The following is a 24,226-nucleotide window of genomic DNA, read 5'->3' on the forward strand; positions in this document are numbered from 1 at the left end:
CTCTTGTGACTTCTTTAGCAAAGTTCAGGGATAGAGCAGCCATGTACATGGTCAACATAGACCAAGTGAGTCATAACCTATCTGTTTTGTTTGTGCATACAGTCTTACAGTTTTTGAATTTTTTTTAGCTATAGCAACTTTAGTTACGACTGTTACTTGTGTATAATAATACTTGTGTATAGTAATATAGTAACCTTGCCAGTAAAGGTTATTTTTCAGATATACAAATTGCCATGTTCCACTGACAGCACATTTTATCCCTAAAACTTCTTAGACAATGTCTCAGTGACAAAGATGTCTTGGAGGATGTCATGGTTTTGCCAAATAATAGAGAGTGTCTTTGGGTAACTGGCTGAGTTACAAGAGCAAAGCTATGGTCTCTTTGCAAAGCCAAGAAATAGTCTCTTCTTAGGGATCCAGTCCAACCCTACCCAGCACCAATTTGTTTAAGCTGGGACTCCCAGGAGCTGGGTGTTCCTTTCGGGTGCGTTATGACCTCTGCCGATCTCCCAGATCCAAAAGAATCTGTCTCTTATCTCCCCAGCCAAGTTTTCTCTTTTTGCAAGTATCTATATGCTATTCAGCAAAGGATTGAATTACTATGCAGGTTAAAAAAAAAATGCCAACCCAGAATGACAGTGCTTCTGTGGTTCCAGTGTGGCTTGGGCTCTTCCTGTGGAGAGCTAATGCTTCTTCTCACTATGCCCTTACTGGACAGAGAAGCCATGTGGTCGGGGCAGCGGAGCTCTTCATGCTTGGCTTCTGCTCTGAAGGGCTTCATCCTCAAGAGCCTTCTAAGCAGTTTCTAGCAGTAGAACAGCATGCTTCCAAGAGGAGCACTAATAGCATTCTAGGCAAGGATAATAATTTAAATGGATTTGGGCTTAAAAACAAACAAATAACAGCAACAGGAAATACAGGATATGGAAGATAAAGAAAGCATGCAGATTTCTAAGTACATAAGCGTTGAAGATACAGGTAAGGTTCAAAACTTTCATTTCATAGTTTGCCTGCTTCATATAGGAATGTTTAAAAAAACTTCATATATTTCATTGAGAAATGCTCATGGTGACTTAATTTTCACAAGTAAATCAGTAAAAAGTGTCTGAACATACTGTCATTCAGGAAGGACAGAGTCTCATGACTACTCTCAGGTATGATTACTGCTCATTGTTCAAGGAAGCTGGCCTGATATTTTTATTAGAGGTGTGTTTGTACCACAGTCCTAGCTCTCTGCTTTACTAACAAGGAGAATGGTTTTTAAAATCAGGGAGAGAGAGAACCAATTTGCCCAGCATTACTTTTGTTTAGCTTGAGCTGCTCTGCAGAGAAACGTGTGTGCTTCCAAGAAGAAACCCTTAGTAAGGAGTAGAAAATGGGTGTTCAGATGTGGATCGGCATGTTTACAAAAGTGGGCAATAGTGTAATGCTCAAAATGTATGTTCCAGATGAAATATGTTTTGTATTTCACATCATGTGGGCTCAGGCTATGACACTCACCTATAATCCAGCCACTCACAGGACTGAGGTAGAAGGATGCAGATGTCTGGATTAACCTGAGCAATGTAATGAGATCTTGTCTTAAAGGAAAGAAAAATAGTTTAAATTGTTTAAATGGTCCTACTAAAGTGTATTTAGTTTTTGTAATGTGGAACTTCAGGCAGAAACTAGCCAGAATTGTGTAAATACTGAATGTAGAAAATAATAATTTTGAGAAGCGATTCATTTTTTCCTCTTAACTCATTCATCAGTTTTATTATGCAAGCAAATTAATGGGTTCTGAATCCTGGGCTAACAGTTACAATAGAGCAGGCTGTCTGTGTTTACTGAATACCTGGCAGTTATTCACTGACTTCTGTTGCAGACTAGGCCCCCTCCCCCACCACATTCCCTAAGAAAGGACAGAATTCTAATGTGGATGGCAATTATGTTTTGCTTTCCTTTGTCCAGGGTTTATGCACCAATGATAGATCGGTGACACTTATCGAGGCGCAGTGTCATTTTTTTGCAAGGCAAAAATAATCTTGTAGCAGGCTTCATAACAGCTCCCTCTATCTTGCTTTGCTTCTGAGTTTAAAGGAACAGCCCTCGGGGTAGATGTCTGCTAGTCATTGGCCCCGTTGAGGCCTGAGTTGATGCTTCTCCACATTAATAGTGGCAGTGTTCAATGCTCAACTGCATACCTCAAGAGTTTCCTTTTAAGGGGCATTGGCCATGGTCAACGTTAGTTAGGACATTTACCTGTCCATAAGCATAGGCAGTTAGTGAAGTATGAAGGGACAGATTCATAAAATAACCAGGAAGTGATGAGAAAGAATCCAAGGAATCTTAGCATATACATAAGGACTTTCCTAGCCCTTAAATACTGGTTTGGGTTTTCTATTGTAAAGGCAGAGAAATGTGCTGCTTCCTTAGCAAGGTCAGTATATTGGCATGACAGATACATTCTCTGGCAATATGTTATGACCTCACTTGTGCTTCCTCTCCTTGCATGGTATTTGCTGATTGACCATGGAAAATGCATTTGGGCTGACGCATTCATAGACGCGGTCAACGTAAGAACCGTCCTATGTTGAGAACAAAGTTATCTATGTTCGTTTGTTCTGTAGCTCAAATTGGTCTTCAATTTCTATTTTTGCTATTTCATCTGCCCTACTGATGTGGCTATAGGTGTGCTTGGGCTAGCCATGACAGTTTTGTCCTTAATTGTCATTCCTAACACTAAGTAAGAGCGAACACCTGCATTATGACAAACTGCTCACAAAGTGGAGGTAGATGGGTGTAATCACCATTGGTTGGAATCTAACTGAGTGGAAACAGAACATTCTTCATGTACTGAAATACATTCTCCTGCAGTCCCTAGTTTTTCCTCCCAGCTCCCTCAAAATGAAGGCTGTGCTTGTGACTTGGTGTGTAAGTCGTGTTCTGTCTGCTTCGTTGTTCGGCAGCATTAACAAATGGAATGTGACCAGGCAATATATGTGTATAAGCCAAAGGCAAGGCTATCACTTTGAAATGGATGGATTGCTAGCATACCATAGTCAACCAAGAAGAGAACAGGCGGCAAGGATCCACAGGGTGTACACAGCACTGTCTCTTCTTCAAGTTCTTCTGACAGTTGCAGCTTATTCTAGAGTTTAGTTTAGCTTCAGAGCATCTGTAGCCAGTCAGATCACACTATGCCTCCCTTGGGACTTAATGGCTGCCTTACAACTCATGATGCTTTCGGTGATGCTGTGGATAAAGTTGTTAAGCCCAATAGCCACCACTAAGAGATGGCTGCTACCTTATTTCCAGCAATTGGCTCCTATCAAATGTCTCCTTACTATCTTTAAGTAATGATCTAAGACTTTTTTTCCAGTGGACTGTGTCAGGGCTAGATACTTTGGGACAGTCACTTCAGGGAAAAATATTTTTAAGAGTCAAGAGGTATTGTGGTTTTTTGTTTTGTTTTGCTTGTTTTAATGTGCATTTATTAATCTTAGTTATTTTAGTAATCCCACAAGATCATCAAGTCCAAGTAATAAGGGTGATATAGCTGTCTTTGGCTTTTATCATAGCCTATTTTTGTTGTTCATTTATAATTTATGTAGAAATCTGTCTGTCTATGAAGGATGTTGGTTTTGGTGTTAGTAAATGCCATAGGATTTATTCTGAAAGAGCCTTCCAACTGGGCTACTCAAGTGGGGCAAAAAACACCCTTAGGAAAATGTTAGGGCTTCAGATACCACTGGGGACTGCTCGTGGATCAGCACCCTTGTGACAGCTCACTGCAGGTGGCACAGGTACTTTCTGCTCTATGGGGCAGGAAGGATACACAGCCCAATTTGTTATTAAGTAGATGCTGTCAGCAGCTGAGTCAAAGCAGCGTTCGTTCTTCCTCACCAAGTAAAAGCAGGTGCCATGGATTAAAAAATAATATGCGCACATGAAGTTTTTCACATCAAGACATATTGTTTGGTTCAAAAGATATGCCATGTGGTATAGAGAAATGTCCTCTGCCATGTTATAAACCAAACGGTGCAAATTGCATTCCCCTCATGGTGATAAAGATGCTGTTAGCACAGCTGATAGTAGGTGGATAATCACCAAGCTTCGATTTGGTTTGTAGGCTTCTACAGGACACCTTTAGTGACATTTGGAAAAGGGCCCTTTAGTGAAGTAAGTAAAGAATTGACTTAGGCCAGAAATGACGTAGCTCAATGCTAGAACACCCACCTGCCATGTGGATGTCCCTGGGTTAACTCTCCATACCACCCAAATGAATCAGTTGGCCTATTTCCTAATTATCCACAGTAATGATAGAAGAGGAGCGGCACAAAGCATCGAAGCCCCAGATTTTCAATGTTAAACTTCTTCTTTCAGTGTTACAAGTGGAAGCTAAGGTCTTACAAAATCCTAGCAAATGCTACGCCATGGAACTATGCTTGCAGCCCCTTTATCAAGTTTGTTATTGTTGCTGTTTTTCAATTCTGATTGCTAAATAAGAAAATTGCGATTTTCTCTACTCATCTACTAACTCTTCCTCTAGAATACATATAATCTCTGGGGAAATTTTCTACGGTTGACATCAGCCCTGTTTTATGAATGGGAAATTTAGGAGAGTCAGGAGTAAAGGTCTCTAGAAGGGATCTGAATGAGATCACTCTTCCAAGTTCGAGTCGCTTTGATTCTCCATTCTTTTTTCTAAGACCCGTGGTCCCTAGTGTGCTGTAGGTAAGAGAACAGGAAACAAGAAAGGTATGGGAAGTCGGAAACTAAATCATCAAGATGTTGACTATTCTGGTCAGAAAGAATGAAAACAAAAGAGTAGAAGAAATTTGGTTAAAAATCATAACAAAATGTGATTTGGAAACAAATGAAAAAATCAAAGCAGAATAAAATGGGGAAACCATACCGGGTGGGCAAAGTAAATACCCAGAGGAACACTGACCCATGCAAGAATAAACTAGGTGTGATACAGACAAGGGATTTAAAAACCTATGGGAATAAGTCAGTGGATAAGATAAAAAAAATTTCATCTCAAAATCAATATTTTTCCCCCTACAAAAGTAGACAGAATCTTGACTGACTTGAAGCTCTTGTCCTGATTGATATCAGTAGTGAACACTGACTGACACTAAGCCCTGCCATAGTGTTCACAGCTGTGGAAAGGAGGAGAGGCCCTGATGTCAAATGCCCTTGAGCTGGAGGACTAGGTACTTGTTTTCCTTTGGAGTATGTACTCAGTGGTCCAGCAGTCATGTCATGTTGGAAAGGTCAATGTCAAGTTACCACGTGAAGATCTGATAAATCAAAGGATGGCTTGTTTCTAGCCTGGGTTCCTAACAGATGAGCCTTTTAGCAGGTTGTTCATTTCTAGAACTATCCAACTGCCTCTGTTTCTTGTTGTCAGCTGTCTAAAATGCGCAGAGTGAACCCATGCATAAAATATAATTGCCAAAATGAACGATCTTATCAGTCATTTCTATTAAAAAAAAAATTCCTGTCAATGGTGGGATCTGATACCATCACATTTGAGCCTTGCTGGAGCCGGAATTTCATTTCATCACAGTGGCAGCTCTCTTTACAGAACAAGGTGTCAAACTTTCTCCTCCTTTTCTCTTTCCTCTCCAGCCACGTCTACGTCCACCACTGGGACCAGTCATCTTGTAAAGTGCGCCGAGAAGGAGAAGACGTTCTGTGTGAATGGTGGCGAGTGCTTCATGGTGAAAGATCTGACAAACCCTTCGAGATACTTGTGCAAGTAAGAAATGACTTCCTCTCTGTGGCTCCTATCTGTAGCTGATTATTCCAGACGATTCTGGGTCGTGACTTGCTCCTTTGCTTCTTTTCCCCATTTGGTTGCATCCTGTTTAAATAACGTGGATTTATTTGTGGAGGGTTTTGAAATATTTACACCATCTGTCGTTGTCTCTGTCATGTCCAGAACGGGTTTAACTCTTTTCAGTGTATATGGGCGTTGTTTATTTTAGGTTGTTGTTGGGCTGGTTATTTCGTGTTTGTTTTGGGGTGTTTTTTTTTTTGCTTTCATATGTATAATGTTGCTTTCCTCGTGGTTTTCCTTAATACCTGCCGAAAGAAATGTGCACATATTGTAGAAGGCTGTGACCCTGGATCCCTATTTCTTTCCCCATGTAGAAATTGAACTGTGAGGTAATATTTGTCTCTTATCCCAGTTCTCACCTGCAAAGTGGACAGGACAAATAGAGGAAGCAGGAGGGCAGAAGGTTAGGATGATGTTATGGCCCCGCAGTTATTTTTCAAAACTCTCTTAGTTGCTATTTCTAGTTATTTAAAACAAAACAAAACAAGGTGCATGTGTTCAGAAGTACATTTGGTGTGTTGCAGCACCATTGTTAGAAGAAAGCAGTGCCTGGTCCATGCTACTGTTACAGACATGTCTAGAATGTCCCTAGGTATGTGCCTAGATGCACAGTTGAGAAAGTATCAAATTAAGCTGGGCAGTGGTGACACACACCATTAATTCTGAAGACAGAGGCAAGTGGATCTGAGTTCAGGGCCAGCCTGGGCTGCAGAGCAAGTACCAGGACAACCTGGTCTAGTCAGAGAAACCCTGTCCTGAAAAATGAAAAACAAGAAAGAAAAAAAAAGCAACAACAAACAACAACAAAAAGAAGTCTCAAATTTATATTCTCTCGCTAGCAACATAAAGCAGTGTGGAGTTTTTTTGGTACAACAAATATTTAAACTTTATAGTAAAAAGTCAACAGGTGATTAAAATGTGTGTCGTTTTCAATCTATCGGTATTTGTGCGATATTGGTTATATGGACTCATAATATCATGGATAAAAGGAGTTTCATGTCTTCCTCTGAGCCTCTAGTATGGTTGGTAGACCGCCTTCCTCACATGCACCAAGCTGCATGTGAACTGGATGTGGTGGCAGCAGCTGCCTTTCCCAGCGCTGGGAGAAAACAGGGAAGATCAGAAGTTCAGGGCCTTCTTCTTTCTAAGTTTTGTAATGAGCTCCATGCTCACTCTAAAAGGTGGGGAAATTTGAGACCCTCTTTTGAAAACCAGAAGAGACTAGGCTCCATGAGTGGCCACGGTGCCAAGAGCGTGCACCTCGTGGAGATGTGGAGGGAGCTGGTTTTATCAATGGAGACCATTCACAAAAGCAAATCCTGTCTTAGAGTGGAACGTAGACTTCTAAGCTCAGTTCCCCAGCTGGGAAGGTTTTTATGTAAGAATCTCATTACGTTTTGAAAGCAAGATAAAAATGGCCAAGTATAAAGAAAATCGATTTATTTCTCACGCATGTGACACTGTACCAATTCATTTCATATGCATATAATAATTTTAAATTATTCTTAAAGTTAAGACTAGTTTTAATCATAAAATGTGTTCCATTGTGTTTGCTTACAGCCAGTTTTCGGTTTTAGCCTTCAGTTCTGCTGAATTGCTATAAAACAGCACAAATGTAACCTCCCCATATTTATCATGGTGGACGGGATGAGCATATTTTATAGCCTCCTAAAGACCTTCTTTTATCACATGGAAAATACCAGATGCAAAGAATTACAACCTGTAAGATGTGAAGTTCATTTATCATACTGGGAAACCTTGTGATTTTCCTCTGATCTTAGGCGTAAAATATCATTGTGTTTTCATAGATCTCCTTGAAAGAAAAACATTTAAATTATATTTCCTCAAATTTCCCCCTTTTGAAACAAGTCTCCCCCCCATATTATCTTTGTTTTTGCATTTTTACCCTCTGTAGAAAAGCATGTAGAGACCACTATGTTTTAATTACAACGATGAAATACGATCATCCCTTATCATTGCCTTTGCAGAGGTTTACAGGCTGTGTGAGTACAGACGCGAGTCTCTGAATACCTCTAAGGAGCCAGTGTAGTTGCTTTCCACGTATTAATTTCACCTATTCTGTAGCCCTCCCACATTCTCCACAAAACACGCAACCACACGAGTGCTGTTCCTCTGCTCCATTTTGGTTCCTCGCCAACAGCTGTGAGGTTTCTTCACCCACCGCACAGATTCTCATTAAGTTTTAAGTAGTATCCAGGAGGAAAAAGGGAAAAAAGAAAAGGATTTCTTTTCTTTTTTCTTTTTTGTAAATCTTATAGTGAAAAGTTTTTCATATCTCTAGTAGTTATTGAATTAGCAAACTAAAAAGTGAATGCTTTACACTTCTCAAAACAATTATGTGGTGAACCAGGCGTGTCTTCCATCCAGTTCTTAGAAAATTACCTTTCCTTTTATTTTCTTTGTTTTCATTTCCTTCCTTCCATTGCTAGAATGTTTTTGTTTTTTAAGATTTTTATTATTACCTTTCTTTTTAAAAAGAAAACCACTGGCTTTAGGTCTCAACTGTTTTTAGAACGTAACTGGATTGATGCATCAAAAATAATTTGAATCGGAGTGCTTTTTGCATAGAAAACAGACCAATTCTTGTTAAATGAAAAACTCTCACTGATAAAGGAAACCATGTTCTATTAAAAACATCCCTAACGAGAAAATTAATAACAACTCAGAATTTAAACAAAGTCACATAATATGCCATGTCCTATGGTAATATATTGTTCACTGAAACACTTGAATAAAAGCAGAAAGCATAGCAGTGTTTCACAGGCTCATCGATGTCCGGTCTATGAAGCCAGTTCATAGTTTCCATATGGCCCATCTGCCTAGAACAAAAACATTGCTGAAGCGTGAGCCATGCTATTCAAAGTCAACCTTATCCTTGACCAAAGACAGGACTCAGAAACAGCACAAGCGTGGAGGTCTCCAAGGAGTCTCCCTGGTCACCTAATCCACCGTTGTCTTCTTGGGAGTCGAACTGGATTTTACAGCAAGTCTTCTTTACCCTGCTGCTTAGAACAAGGTGTTCCAAATGGATGAGCCATAATGCAGCTAAATAGTTCTCCGAGGAGGTTTTTGATGCTTACTTGGACTTGCCCATGGGGCCTAAGTGGGGATTTGAGCATTGGTTCTCATCTTTCATATTACTCTTCTCTCCACAGTAACTTAAAATTTTATCCAAGAGAAAGAATTAGTGACTCTCCAGATTACACAAAGAGGAAGAAACCACTCCAGTTTCTATCCTCTGATGCTCTGTCATCGTACGGTTTAAAGCAACAAGATCCTTTGAACATGAAATTGTCCAGATTCTTTCTTCCCTTCCCTTATGTCTGCTGCTCTGGGCAGTTCAACAGAGAACTGACTTGGAAGATGTGAATGGGAGGTTTTTTTAGTCTAACAGTTATTTTTGCAACAGACAACGCTGATAAATGTGATCTATTGCCCAGTGGACAGATATAGGTTTACAGTGAGGAATCTGGATTTTAACCACCAGTTTTGGTAAGCAGTCTCATGTCCTTCCAATTTCAGCCCCCTGGACAATACCTTCATTTATAACATAGAATTACTATATTCTGTAAAAAAAAAAATTTTTCCCCGGGAGTCAGAAAAATTAAATGAGTTCATTTTTGCTAAAGTAGTTTTTAACTTCAGCAAGACCTTTTTTCTCCTCTAATAATAAAAAATAAATGGTACTATTTTCTCTGTAGACAATGACCACAAACAATATGGCGGTGTTATTTAATCCCTAATTTTTCTTTTTATGTAAAAGATTTTATGTGACTTTTATAAGGCCACCAGCTAGCTTTGTAACTTTTCACAGGAAGGATCATATATTCTTCCTGGAAATATTATATATCTGATCACCCTATGGATCTCTTTGATTACAAGTTTCCTCATTTAAAAAAAATCAAAATTAAAACTCAGAAATCAATCTACACTTAAAAGATAGTTTCCTTCAAATCCTACTTCTTATGACTTCTGCATACTCAGTACTTATACACTATGTAGATCATGCTATATGATGCACTGTTAAAAGGTACATCACTCTATAAATAAGACTGTTGGAGATAAAGTCCCAATACTATGTTACTCTAATTTAAATAAAGTAACGAGGCCATGTGAGTGAGTGTGTTCCAAACAGCACACTGTTGTCTTTGAAGGTAGCTAGAATTTAAAGGGAAAGGAAGGGCTGGAGACAGAGGAGCCTTTACAAGCAGAGCTCTGGTGTAGAGCGAGTTGTCCTAGTAGACCCGGCTGTCTTTGAAGATGCACCAGTCTTTCCTTTCCTTTATTTTTGTATCCACATACAAAAAAAAAAGTTTCATTGTGACATTTTTCAAGCAACTTCTTTTTGTTGTTTCTTTTTCCTCCTCCCCTGTATTTGTTCTCCTGCTCCAGCAGCGTCCTTTCTTCCTTCACATCAGCTCTTATTCCCATGTTCTCCCATTTAGTTCTTCTTTAGAGCTTACCCCCATCCTTATGCTTCCTTATACACACATGCACAAGTACTAAAAGTTAAGATCTGAATGTGAGCGCCAACATGGTGGCATGCCTACCCAGAAGAGCACCTCCACCCCAGGAAGGGAAGCGAACGTAAAAGCCTGTTAGGTAGTTCAGCTAGTTATGTGGTCTAACGGCTGTAGTTAAGTAGCCAGAGTAACTTTGTGAACCAGGAGAATAGCACCGTGAATGCAGGGATATGTTTGGCTACACACGTTCGAGAAATCTAGAGACTAAGTAAGATTCAAAGGAAAAGTCACAGATACTCCTAAGGCTAAAGTTTTACAAAATGTTGTCGAGTCCTAACAGCAGTGATGATGTCTATACTTAAGTACTTTTTATCAGAAAAATGGGTTACCTTAACCAAGGATAACTAGAATTCATTTGAGTCATACAAACACTGTAAATGACAGTCTGGTACCAAGCACAGATGAGCTTTTTCTCAGGGAACTTCTTTGTTCTTGAGTGCCATCACATTTATCAGAAGCAAAGAGTATTTATGCAAAAAAATTGACAGGACTTTAAGAATTCTAGACACTGAGCTCTTTAGATGACCATATCTTCAATTTCTTTTATGCATAGAATTCTACCACCCTTAATATTTGTGAAGATGTTTAGAGTTGGACCTTTTAGAGTAGATTGAAGAAAGTCTTGCAGGCACCAATTTAGGAGCAGTTCTGTCTGGAATTGAAACATTGGCTAACCTCTCCACGTACCCCACTTCCTCTGTCTTTCTTGCAGCAGCAAGCAACCATGTGTGTTTTTGAGTTCCCATGAGGTAGGCCTGAACATCCAGGACTGAACAAAACCACACTGACCTCTTCCTTTAGGAGACACTGGCCATTGGAAATAATACCCATGTTTCAAGCAATCCATTTAATAATCAATTATTGATGTACTGAGTGCCGTGAAGACATTTAGGGAGCTAAGGGTATGTTTAGTGAAGACCTTAAGGAATGAAAGACAAAGGCTTTGTAGCAGGGACAGAAAATATGAAGTCATCACCTTAAGACACAATCTATATTAAATAAAAATGCACTGTTTTAAGAATATTTTCATTGAATAATTTATAAGAAATCATTTAGATACCTCATTATAAATGGTGTCTGTTAGCAGAGAGAGAATGAGAAAGTGTCTCAAGGCCTCGAATCTGAAGTAAGAGTGTCATCTCCCTGCCCAGAGAAAGACAGACCACAGATGAGCAGCCAGTATATCATATGTCCCTCTAGCGCAGTAAGCTACAGGGTGCATTGATCCTATATCTGTGGAAGTTGTTTGCCTTGACTTAAGGATGCATTGTGTTGGATAAACACTGGTAAGGGTTTTAGTCCCTGGGTGAGCATTTCACTAGAAGCTGTACAAACAGAGTCTTAGGTAAGGTCCAAGGCTCAGTCAAGGAGAGACGTGTTCCTAAGCACTGCCATGCCCACTGTTAGTAGAGAAACACAATATTTGAAAACCAGGGCAATATAGGAGTTTTGTGTGTCTGTTTTTCCTGGGTATTTACTCATGAGCCCTATGAAGTCACCGTATGTTGTACCCTTGTTATCGCAAGGATTGGAAGCTAGCCCCAGAGTCATAATAAAAGAAAGGGAAGACCCATACCAGCTGAGCGGTGATGGGAGGTATGTGCTAGATCTGAAAGAAACATTATCGGAACATTTTCTGTTTAGTATTTTCTTTAATGATGCTAAGGAGGGCATTCTCTTGAGGAAATAAATGACTTTTACAGATGACACTGCAAAGACCACTGAAACACAAATTAGAAAAACATATATCAGGCTGATAACAGAATAAGATTCATCTCAGAAACATGCAGACTAATAGTAACAATACGTTTGGGGAAAAAATAATCGACAATGCAGATACTCAGCCGGTGAGTAGGCGAGCTCTGGCCAGAATACCAAGCCAGCTATGGGATGAGAAAAGTCTGTGTTTGCAATGTGATACTGGAGACAGTCAGCCGAGCAGTCTGAGAGCTGAATCCAAGGGCAACGCAGGTTTCCAGAGTGACAGCAGGCAGCTGTGACACCTAGCACAAACTGGCAAGTATTCCCCACAATACTGAGTGTGTTGATATTTCCATGACTTGGCATCTGTAAATATCAACACCAAGTAGATAAATTCAGGTGTTTTACAGTGGCAAAGAAATGGCACCCTTAGTACTGAAGAAGACCAGAAAGATGTGATACTCTTTCTAGCACAGGATTTTAAAAACTGGCCAAATGTTTTGAGCGTGGAGCCATGACTAAAGAGAACACACTGACTGTCAACTCTCTTCCTTCTAGGGTTCTCAAGGGACAAGGATGAAACCAGGAAAGAAAGGAAGGAAAATGTCTAAAGACGGTTTATACGTTGACTGTAATTAATAAGTGGTCTATAAAATTGGCCAACCCTATAGAACCAGAACTTTCTTGGGGATTTGTAAATATCTTTGACTATGTCTAGAGTATCCGCACACTAATTCTCAAAACACATGCACCTATGATTGAGTCACTAGGAAATGCATCAGGTCATCCATTAAATATTGTCATTATTAAAATGGTTTTTTAAATGAGGATCCAACTATGTTTGTTAGTTTTAATAAATGAGTAAGTTATAATTGCCAATATTATTTGGCAATGTTAAATTGCCTGGCTAGAAAAATTATAGAAAAGCATTAGAGATTGCTTATTGGCTGAAAGAAAAATCATGTACCTTATAGCCAAAGTCAAGCTTTGGACCTTACATGTAAGAACAAGCCTGGTCTCTGGCCAAAGCAATTTTGAGCATCCCTTAGTTTCGAATTTATCTTAACATAGACTTAAAAATTAAATTATTTCATCAGGCACTATGTAAAATTAAGAACGCATAGTATTATACATGCCATTTTTATACTAATGTAGTTTTGAAAAATTCTAGTGTTTTTGTTACTGCTGTCAGGTTAAAAACCTTGGTTAGAACACAGTTGCAGTTTATTGAGTCTTAGGTAAACTGGTGTTTAAATAACAAAATTTAATTAGGTAATAGATATTCTCTTCAATAATCGTAGCCCTTTCTCTTTAACGGAGCAAGCACAGTGTTAAAGGTTTATACTTGGGGAAGAAAATCCCCAGGTACTAGTAATTCCTATTAAAACTTTTTTGGAAGTCCACAGAGGAAATTCTGTTGTAAACTCTAAGACAAAAAGTACACGTCAAGATTGACTTGTTTTGACACATCCGTTTCCTGGTGGAGGGTTTTGATCTCCCATTCTCTATGGAAAGCCGCAGTTAAAATGAGACAGACAGCGTGCAGGCATTGGGTCTGGCAGTCGAGATACAGGGCGATTGCGATGAACAATCCCATCCATCACAGTGCAGCAAACCCGGTTAAAGGGGTCTGGACCTGGCATGGGACAAGGCACAGTGAACGATCCAGGGAAGGAGTCCTTCATAGGAGGAAGAGGTGGAGTCGGTCGGTCAGTGTTAGTTTGGAAGACGGAATGCACATAGAGAAAAACGCCACTAAGAATAGCTATATCTAGAGCAAAGATCATTCACTGTGTGATGTGTTACTGTACCTAATAGTCTGTGTGACCACGTAGCAGAGAAAACGCAGCATCTGACAATGCTAATCTCCCAGGATGCACACAGAGTTCACAGTAATTAGAAAGTGTGTAGGGAAGATTATTTTTACCCCATTTGTATAGTAGCCACATACTCTTTAGTCACAGGCTTGGAACTTAAGATGCCTAAATTGTAATTTCCCAATAATTGCCCTTTTCTTAAGAAACTCTTGATTCCTTAGCTATTTCCTCATGACATAATCTTTAAATATGAGCAGTAATATCAGTTCTTATGTTTGATGGATCTTTCTTCTCCAACCCCCATCTGTCTATCTGTCTGTCTGTCTCTGTCTCTTTTTCTCTTTCTTTCTCTCCCACACATACTCTCATACACACATACACAGAATTCATATTTGCCATATAATTATAGAAAATAAAATAGTGTGCTCAATATGAGAATTTTAATTTTTATCAAGAAAGCAAACAGGTAGAATGAAATGGTTACTATGGGATGTATCTGTAATTCTAGAATTAAGTATAGAAATGTCTTATAGGGTTTTTTTCAGAAATAATTTGGTCAAATAAGCTCCATGGAGTATTTTAAAAATTCTCTCTAGGCATTCATATCAAAAATATAAATTTCTTTATAGAAATAGCCCCTACTTGATAAGTCAGTTCTTATATATTGTTCTAGGTAGATCTTTCTCCCTCCAGAAAAGTCCTATTAGCAAAAATAATCATTTTATTCAAGAATTCTAGAGACTTCACTGGAACCATCTTGATATATTTATTGATATTCTTTTTTAAAGATTTATTTTTATAATTATGTGTATGTGTGGTGGGGAATCTGTGCATATGAGTGCAGATGCCCATAGAGGCCAAAAGCTGACATCAGAGTCTCGGGAGCTAGACCTACAGGTAGTTTTTAAGCTATTTGATGTGGCTGCTGGGATCTGAACTTGGGTCCTTCGCTTGACAGCATGTACTCTTAACTGCTGACCCATCTCTCTGGCCCTGGTGATGTTATCCTTAATGATCACAGTTATTCTGGGCAAGTAGTCATGTGGCAGGAACTCTGGTACTGCTAGTATTTTTGCACCTTCATGCAATAAGAGAATTTTCTGTACCAAACTACATAATAGCATTTCTTTTTTCTGTTGAGTTTAGCCTGTACATTAAGGAAACCACTCCTATGTTAGCAGAACTAGTAGATTTAATAACATTTAATATCAAAATGACAATGTCCAGCCTTATTTACTCTAGAGATAAGAGACATATAAAAATCGCTAAGTCAATAAATGCTAGCAGAGCAAATTAGGCTATATGGCTGCATTTTTGAGACATCTACAATGAACTATGTGGATATGTGTGTTTGGCAATCAATTATAAATTTTTGCCTCTAAGTATATTTGCTTTCTAGAACTCTTTCAATACCTGCTTATTACATCATGTTACTGGGTCAATCAAACCCAATCTACAGTGTTTAGATACTACATCCTAGCAACATGGAACAGTAAAGGGTGTCATGTCTAAGAATGGCCCTGTTGTATGATCTTAAGAATAAAGTTATATCAAGTCTTATATTTTGATAAGCAAATTGATATGGATAAATAAAATACAACTTTTTACATTCAGTTCAGACTGTTTGGCCATAAATGTAGAAGTGACATGTCATATGGTGTGCTTCTGTATCAAGAATAACTTTTAATTTCAAGAATGCATTTTTCTTTTATTGGAGGGAACTAAATGAACGAAATTGTACCAATAAAATTCCATTCTGTTTCTTGCAATAGTATTAAAAATAAGACTGCATTTTTTAACTCTTAAGGGGGGGGGGAGAAATAGGGATTGTCATTCTCTCATCACTAACCACTAGAGAATAACAGTATTCGACTTATTTTCCTTACACATTTCGACTTACAGCTCAGAAAACAGATATGAAATGAGTAGAAATCTCAGGGCATACACAATAAACTTGAAGGCTCAAGGTCTTTTGATAACAAAAGGCGTAAGCAGAGCCACAAAAGCTCATGTCAACACTAGTGCTTTAACACGGCGAGATCAGTACTCTGGGCAAGGCAGGGTGAGAGCAACCCCGGCCTTGCCACCCTGTTCAGCTGGCAGCCTCTCTCTAGCTGAATTCCAGAAACTAGTCCTCTGATGACGGAAGCAAGCAGCGCACTGAGGAAGCCGCAGTTTGGCGGGACTGGCTTTCTGAGTGTCGCGTCTTTCCCTTTCTGTGTTGTTCAGCACCGGGTCATTTTTAGGACTCCATAAGCCATGGGAGGAAGGTTACCAGGCTGACAGTTCAGTGTCTTGAGCGCTCGATTGCTTATCACGTTTCTGCCCTCTAGGTGCCAACCTGGATTCACTGGAGCAAGATGTACTGAGAATGTGCCCATGAAAGTCCAAACCCAAGAAAGTATGTTCAAATAATCTGAAACCTGCTTTCTCCACCAAACCACAGCAACAATCGCAACCACTTGGTGCTTTTACGGCTCAGCTGTAACTGATTCCTTTCGTTCTAATTATGGTGTCTCCGACTCAGGGCATGAACCCATCCACGGTGGTCTCAGTTGCCTGTCATGCACTTAGGTCCCAAAGTTCAAATGTGAAGGCATGGCTGGTCAGAGTGGCCTGTGATTCTGGGAGTCAGCAGTGAGCCAACTCCATATCATTTTCTACCTATTTCTCCAACTAGATGGCTAAACCATCAGTCTGTCTGGTGACTTCTTTGGAAAGAAAGCAGTCACCTAGATATCCTGGAATCTCACTGTCATAGATGGCTGCAAACTGAATTTTTTTTGTCTAAATTTTTAAGCACGGGGGAGATGCCAGAGTATAAAAGCCATGATTAGGACAAGGATTCAGTTCCTGAGGGTGAACTCACCAAGTTCAGTCAATGACACGCAAGGACCTTCTCTAGCATATATTCACCTCTTCTCTTTTTTCTCTGTTTTTTTTCTACCATTGTTTTTTTGTTTCTTCTCTCAGGTGCCCAAATGAGTTTACTGGTGATCGTTGCCAAAACTACGTAATGGCCAGCTTCTACAGTACGTCCACTCCCTTTCTGTCTCTGCCTGAATAGGAGCATGCTCAGTCGGTGCTGCTTTCTTGTTGCTACATCTCCCCTCAGAGTCACCTAGAGCTAGCGTGTTCTACCAGGTCTAATATTGACTGCCTCTGCTTGTCGCATGAGACCATTAACAAAGCCATTGTGTGGCCTCCTCTGTGTGTGACTAGTCGGCTCTGAGTTGCTAGTAGGTGTGTGAGGCTCCGGATGTTTCTGAGATCAATCATGCATAATGTGGGTAGTCCACGTGGAGGAGTGAAATAATAATAGACGTTTCAGACTTGCACTTGTATTGATAAAATAAAATCATTGCATCGAGCAGTCCATCTTCTGTATCCAACATCCACAGTCGGCAAAGGCCGTTGTTAGGTTGTAACCAACATACCCTTGAAATGATGGTAAGTTGATTTTGGCTCAGAGTGTGTTATTCATATCAAATAAACATCACAAGAAGAGATCAGATGTTTTTCTTCATTAAGCAAAGTTCACATCCAGGCAAAAGGACAAAAAAAAAAAAAGCAAAACACTACTAGGTAGAAAAAATTAAAATCAAATATTTCCCAGCCAAGACAGTACCCAGGCTCATAGTTCTGTTTCTTGGAAAGTAAGTAATTCAGAATGAGTTTAGTTAATCACCATTATCCTAGTGTTTCTTAATCCGTGTATTTATTTTGCTTAAAGGGTAATCTTAGAAAGGAGCTATCACAGTTTTGATATAATAACTCAAATATATAATAACTCAAATAACTCAAAATATAATAACTCAAACCTAGAAGACATATAAAAATGTTTAATGCTGAGCTGGCAAGTTTAGGGATGTCTGTGAGGTCACGGTGTTTTAAACATCATGGCTGAACTCCTCACTCCACAGTGTAGATAACCTCCTGAGAAACTCAACTCGATACCCTCAGTCTCCTCGTGACCTGGGGTGGTATCTCTTGGCCTCTGAAACCTTTAGAGCATCACATTGCCTAGATCCCACTTAATCATGTAAATCGTGAATTGGTATGGTTTTACTATGAAGGTTCAGATGGCAAGTACTTTAAGGTTTGTGGTGAAGGTGTCATGTAAAACGAGCCCCCATTCTCCCATCTTATAGCTTGAAGACAGTCGTAGCTAATGAACGAACTGATGGGCTGGCCTGTGTTCCATTAAATCTTTACTTACAACCATCAGCACAAGCCCGCTTTTGCCAATCCTATCAATTTAGAAATCATCAGGAGTGTTTTACATAGCTCACTACGTTTTAAATTCTTCAAACATTGAAAGTAATCACACAAGCTGGTCATTTAGGTGTCCAAAGAATCCGAGATTTACCCTTGGTTTTGATTCATGAGCAGAATAAAGTTCTGTTAGTCGTCTGAGATATCGGTGCTTAGGAGGTAGAGGCAGGTGATCTCTCTGAATTAGAGGCCAGCCAGAGCTACACAGTGAAGCCTTGTCTTCAAACAAAAATAAAAAAAAAATAAGCGTCATGGATGCTATCAGAATAGTAGTCATATTTTTAGTGAGATGAGGTTTAAGTACTTCCATAGACTATGTTATCAAAGATTGTGCCATAAGCTATAATTTTCCCTTGTAAAAACTGGCAAGTTGGTATTGTTAAATTTTGAAATATATTCACTGTATTAATAAGTACTTAAATAACAGCATTTATCAGACATGAATTTTCTCTCAATAGCTATAGGTATTTTTAAATGGATAGGATAGATATTAAAAATAGAAGGGAAAGTAGGATTTTATGTAATGAAATAAAATCAGTTTTTGAATTGTTTGGTTGTATTCAAATAGCATAGATTTAGCGAGCCCGCATGATAGTATAGGTATAAATCTACTTTTTAGAATTTAATGAAAGATGTAAGCTATTCTTATATGTCTTATACATTCTCAGTCACTAGAGATGTCTTGTAGAAGGTGGGCTCCCTAGATAAGGGCAAGCATTAAAAATACAAATATTTTGCAGAACTCTGTTAACTCTGCCATTGGTAACCACCAAATATGTGCTCATTCACTTTTTCACCATTTTCTCTTTTATTTGGCATTATTTAAATTAGCCTCTTTGTCTGAGGTTCAGGATGAGGCTCCTACAATGAAATTTTTAGTAAGCTTTCAGTGACACTTTGGGAAGGCATGCAGGAAATTAGCATTCATGTTTAACTTGATTTAACAAGGATTGATAGGAAGCTCAGTCATGAGGCCAGCACATAATGGCTGCGTTATTGATGCCACATGTCTGGAGGAGCAAGCGTTTCCAATCAGACACCACTTTTTCCCCCCCGAATCATCTTGTCCAGAGTTCATTTTCTAATGTTTGCCTCTGAAGTTCTCAGTTTGTATCTCCCACAGTAGATAGGCAGACAGGGGAGTAAGTTTTGGTACTCCATGGTGAAGCAACAGTGGATGCTGAAAGAGAATCTAGAAGATATTCCCACAGAGGTCACTTGAAAATGTGATTGTTTGTTTATAAACACACTGTCTTAGAATGTGACGCGATCTTTAAAGAGAAGAATCCTGCGTCACACAGAGGTTACAACTTACCAAAATCATATTCTCAGTTGAAGAATAACATTGCAAAGAGAACATACAATTCTTCAACATGTTTAACATGTAATTTATATTATTAAGATCAGATAGTCATTTTGGTCACAATATTCTATTGATTGACCCACAAATGCTGATTTAAATTATGAAAGAAAGGGGTACAGTTTATGGCAGCCATTTGTCTTGAAATATAATATAATATACTTAAGAAAGTATCATCCCACTTTAGCCTTAAATCTGACTTATTACAGTTTAATTCCTAGTTAAGCCCTAGGTGTGATACTTTGATCCCTAGCGTGTGGTGGCATATGTGTAAGCAGCCCACACACAATGTGTAGACTCTGTGGAGGAAAGGGAAAATACATTCAGAGCTCCAGTACCCGGAGGCCGCATGGGGTAAGCGTGTCCTGGAGAAGCTGGCAAGCCATAGAAACTAAATATAGAACGGCTCACATTATAGATGGTTTTGAAGTGGACATTTAGAACTTGAGGCACATTCTCAAGATGAGTAGACTTCTCAGCCTTAAAAGTACTTTTGAGCCATTGGTTATTAGCACATACATTATTTCATTGATTTCTAAATGTTTTAAAGAGGCTGTTAAGATAATGTACGTATCAGACATATATAACATGTATCTTGCTAACAGTGGAATAAAGAGCTCTCCACAGATGACAGAATCGTCATAAATTTCAAATGAGTGTGAAATTTGCATTGTGTGTGTGTGTGTGTGTGCTCTTCTGCACATGAAAACTGGGGAATAGGGCAGAAGTCTATTACATTTCAAAGGGCTTAATAACAATGCAGATTGTAAAAAAGAGCATCTACACTTGTAAAGGTAAGTCTGAAATTAGAGTCAAGACACTAAATTCATCCCATTTAAAAGAGGCATTATTAGAATTCTTTAGAAAAACTCCAGAGATACAGAAAGTCAAGACGGCATGTCTTCGAGATTACTTGCATAAACAAGTCCAAAGATGGTAAAAATAGCATCCTGAATGCTGTGAAATTTGAACAGAAACCATAATTACAAGGGATGTCTAATTTTGATGAAAGAAAGTTATTTTATTGTTCTTCTCACTAGTGCAGTTGAAAATTTAAATTAACCTCCAGGTTAATCAGTTTTCGTCAAGTAATTATAAAAGACTAACACAAAGGATTAGCGAGTCAATATTTAATAGTTTCAGGAGACTTTAGATTTAAATTAATTTTTTATATTGCCATGGTCCTGGCAGGAAATCACATGTAGAAAAGGAAACTCAATTGTTTACAGTAACCTTCGTGTTTGTGAATTATTAATTGAATTTGAAGGATGTAGTGGCTCGCCAGAAGTCTACTAGACCCATGTGCTGCATAAGGAGCTAGCACCAGCATTAGATTAAATAGAGCAGATAGAAAGAATTTCTTTACCTAATGGAAAGTTTGTGCATTCTGCCTCTTTTGTTGGACGTAAAGTGAAGGAGATATAAAAATAAATGAGAGCATCGTTGTTCTGGGTCTAGAATGACTGATGCTTGCATCCTCTGCTTGTTTCCTTGTTAGGGCTCACCGCCAAAAGAGATTCCCATTTTAAGTACCAATTTCCCCTTGAATTATTTAAAATTGGAGCTGCCTGATGTGAATGACTTCCCTTGAAATGAAATTATAGTTAGGCTCACAGGCTTACCTATAAAACTGTAAATGCAGTAATATGTATGCATGGGCATGCTACTAATTTTATTGAAGACTTAACCAAGCTTTCTATGCAACTAATACAAATCATTAGAAGCGTTCACATAGGAATGGAGTAGTTCTTTGGAAAGGATTTTTTATAGATATGTCTTGATTTTAACCCTTAAGTTATTAGTGACTTATAGGAGGAAAAGGGAAGAGACACAGAAGATTCTAGGAAGAAAATTGGATCATAGCTTCATGAAAGAAATGAGGAAGGAAGTTTATTATCAATTTCCTTAGAAACCATTTTTTTTCACATTGATGTTCCAAAGTTTATATGAAAAAGCAAATGGGAAAAATGTCAGTCTGACGAATTGCACAGAGGCAAGAGAAATTCATTTGTATTTGAATAGATTATTTCATTATGAATTTCTTGTACAACGGAATTAACCCTAAGAATTCTAGTTCTTAATTTAGGAAAAATTCAGACTACTTGTGAATGTACACCAGACCCACATCAGAGGTCATTATAGATCATGCCTCCCATTTCCAAGATATATTTTTGACATAGGAATCATCATTTCTTGAAAGGGCTGCAAAATCATCTATTTTCCTTTTCCAGATAGATCCTAGGAGCATTCAGTTTTTCCCTGTATAAAATTACTCAGAGTAATCATGAATGTACTGCACTGCTTGTCCCATGATGCATCTATAGACGTGTCTTTTTTTCCCGGACTTCTGAGCCTTCTGCTCTTGCAGACATTAGTTCGTTCCATAGGCTCACTAGTGAGCATGCGTTATCCTGAATTTGTTCAGTAAGCCATAAGCCTGACCAGGGTTACTAAACAGGTGAGTGGGAGAGACAGGATCGGAACCACGATCGACCCTTCCAGTCATCTCGTGTCTTTAAGGGCTGCTCTCTCCATGCCCTGACCGATGGTTTGTAAAAGCCACATCCCTGTAGCATATGCTGCAAGAGAGCTGCTTCATTATATTAGTGGAGTGCCCCCGATTTCTTCCTAATCCATTAAGAAAGGGGACTACAGACATCTGCTTCTGATCCCTGCCTCCCACTCACCTTTCCCCCTTATCACATTGGGCTCACCAAGAGAGAAGGCCTACATGCTTGATAAAACTTGACTGTCAACTTTTGTTCCAAGAAGGCAAAGTATCCTTCCTGGGAATTTTTTTCTCTTTGTCTCATCCCGTTCCCCTCATTGCCCATTTTTGGCTGCACGGACTTTGTACAGAGCTGTGGAAATGCTGGGCATCGGCTCATACTTCCCTGGGTGGTGCTGAGGGTTCTCTTGGCACCTGTGCCCACCGGAGCTCAGCACTGTGGAGAGCTGACCTAATTACCTCTAACTAATAGTTTGAAAAGGCAATAAAGACCCCAGAAACTGAATCTCCATATAACACACCTAGGGGGAAAAAAACCTTTTTCTTTTCAACTTGAAAAAGGCGAGGTTTCATGTTGCCCAATACTACACAGAAACTGTATGAAAAACTGAAAACAGTCACCAATAACCTGGCTTCCCTTGGTCATGTTTCTGGGTAGAAGCTTTTGTTGTTTTCCTAGAATGAAATGGCTGGTGTCTGTAGCGAAGGAACTGGAAAGTTAAGTGACAGAGGTACAACTTTAAAAAGTAATACAAAAGTATTACTACCCATCAGCAAGGAAAAGCAAATCCAGTGCAGTACAAATTTCAAACCAAGTTACTGTCTTGGCATCTATGCCTGTCTCTGCCACTGGATGCATTTAGTTCAAAAACCGAAACTAAAAACAAAAACTTTTCAGAATGTCTTCTAAAAACAAATCAACTTATTGCAAATGCTTTTGCTGGTTATAAAATACGTCTGTTCTCGAATGACGAGTCAAGCATGGTTCAGCTCCTAACCTCCCTCGGTAGAAGCTTTGGAAGGTTACTAAAGACCCTGTGCTCTCCCGCCTCGCCAGTGGGGCCGCGCGTGCCTGAGCATGCTTCCGTAACACTCACCGCCTGTCCTGTTCGGTGTGCACGCACAGAGCTGTCGTAATTGTGTTTAATTTGTTTTGGAGTGCGGTGTATTGCTCTTTTCTGAAACTTTTCTCCTTTCTTTTTTCTTTTTTTTTTTTTGTCAACTTTCTGCATTGGCAGAGCATCTTGGGATTGAATTTATGGGTATGGACCAATCATCATTCCTTTTAACCTGCAGAATGTAGAGCCTCTGAGCTGAAACCCTTTTGCCCTTCCTCTTCTTGCTTTTCAGTTCCTAACTAATTTTCTTTTTCTTTAGAAGGGATCATACAGCTATAACACTGGTTTCTCTGCTTTCCATCTACGATTAGTTTATGGAAATGTTATTGGGGTGCAGCAGGTTTTAAATTTCCAAGCCTCTCTTTACTTAGACTAGGGGTCCCACCTGCTGCACCTTATCATAGACCCCACATTGTGTGACCCATTGATTGGACCATGCTGGTACTTAAAAGCTGGGGTAAGTTGGAGTGGTGCATAGGCTACAGGAGAAATCAAACCAAAGGTCAGAGGGGAAAAAAATTAAGTACATCCACGTAAAAGATAGCCCGATTGGGGTTTACATATAACATAAAATTCATCTAGTCAATATCATAGAATTTAAGTATCTTACACTGAGGTAGTGTTCTATGCACTGAAGCACTCAGATTTCTTGGACATCCTCAAGGACGACTCTAGTCAACTTGATTTGCTTATAAGCAAGCAAATAGAAAACAAAGGATGTTCTTTTAGGTGGACATTCCAGGGCTGATAGAATTAAATTGGAAACACTAAGATTAAGGTTACCGTGAGGAGTCATCACGTAGAAAAGCTTACCTGTAAATATCAGAACAACAAAGCCCCTAAAGGCAGATGAAATGAAGACATAGTCCACAAGGCCCATCATCCAAAAAAAAAAAAAAAAAAATGGGTAAAGGGTCCACTCTCTTTGTGAGAGCAGTCTGAAAGAACCCAACTGAGTCTTGGGTCGAAAGCACCATGTTATGATCAGCAAACTGTCTGCTCCCTTTGCGGCTCACCCGTGGTGCAACAAGAGCATCCTGAGGCTGTCGTCTCCTTTTGGCTGAGAACATCATCT

General features: G+C 39.2%; 1 protein-coding gene across 11 annotated transcripts in view; it reads left to right on the top strand.

Annotated features, from left to right (window-relative positions):
* The window catches only part of Nrg1 (neuregulin 1), a 199,601-nt gene that overhangs the window by 154,671 nt on the left and 20,704 nt on the right, over positions 1-24,226 (top strand). For 4 of the 11 annotated variants that reach the window (XM_085680787.2, XM_048456534.3, XM_087901184.1 and 1 more), the window contains 2 exons: positions 5,617-5,746; positions 16,863-16,921. In XM_085680787.2, the coding sequence (XP_085536913.1) occupies positions 5,617-5,746; positions 16,863-16,921 (189 nt within the window). Of the gene's footprint in view, positions 1-5,616; positions 5,747-16,222; positions 16,291-16,862; positions 16,922-23,271; positions 23,296-24,226 lie in introns of all 11 variants that reach the window. The other 7 variants (XM_048456533.3, XM_087901186.1, XM_087901183.1 and 4 more) reach the window with 2 other exon arrangements.

This window comes from Myodes glareolus, chromosome 23 (assembly GCF_982192425.1).
Source record: "Myodes glareolus chromosome 23, mMyoGla1.1, whole genome shotgun sequence".
In the NCBI taxonomy this organism is placed as follows: Eukaryota; Metazoa; Chordata; class Mammalia; order Rodentia; family Cricetidae; genus Myodes; species Myodes glareolus.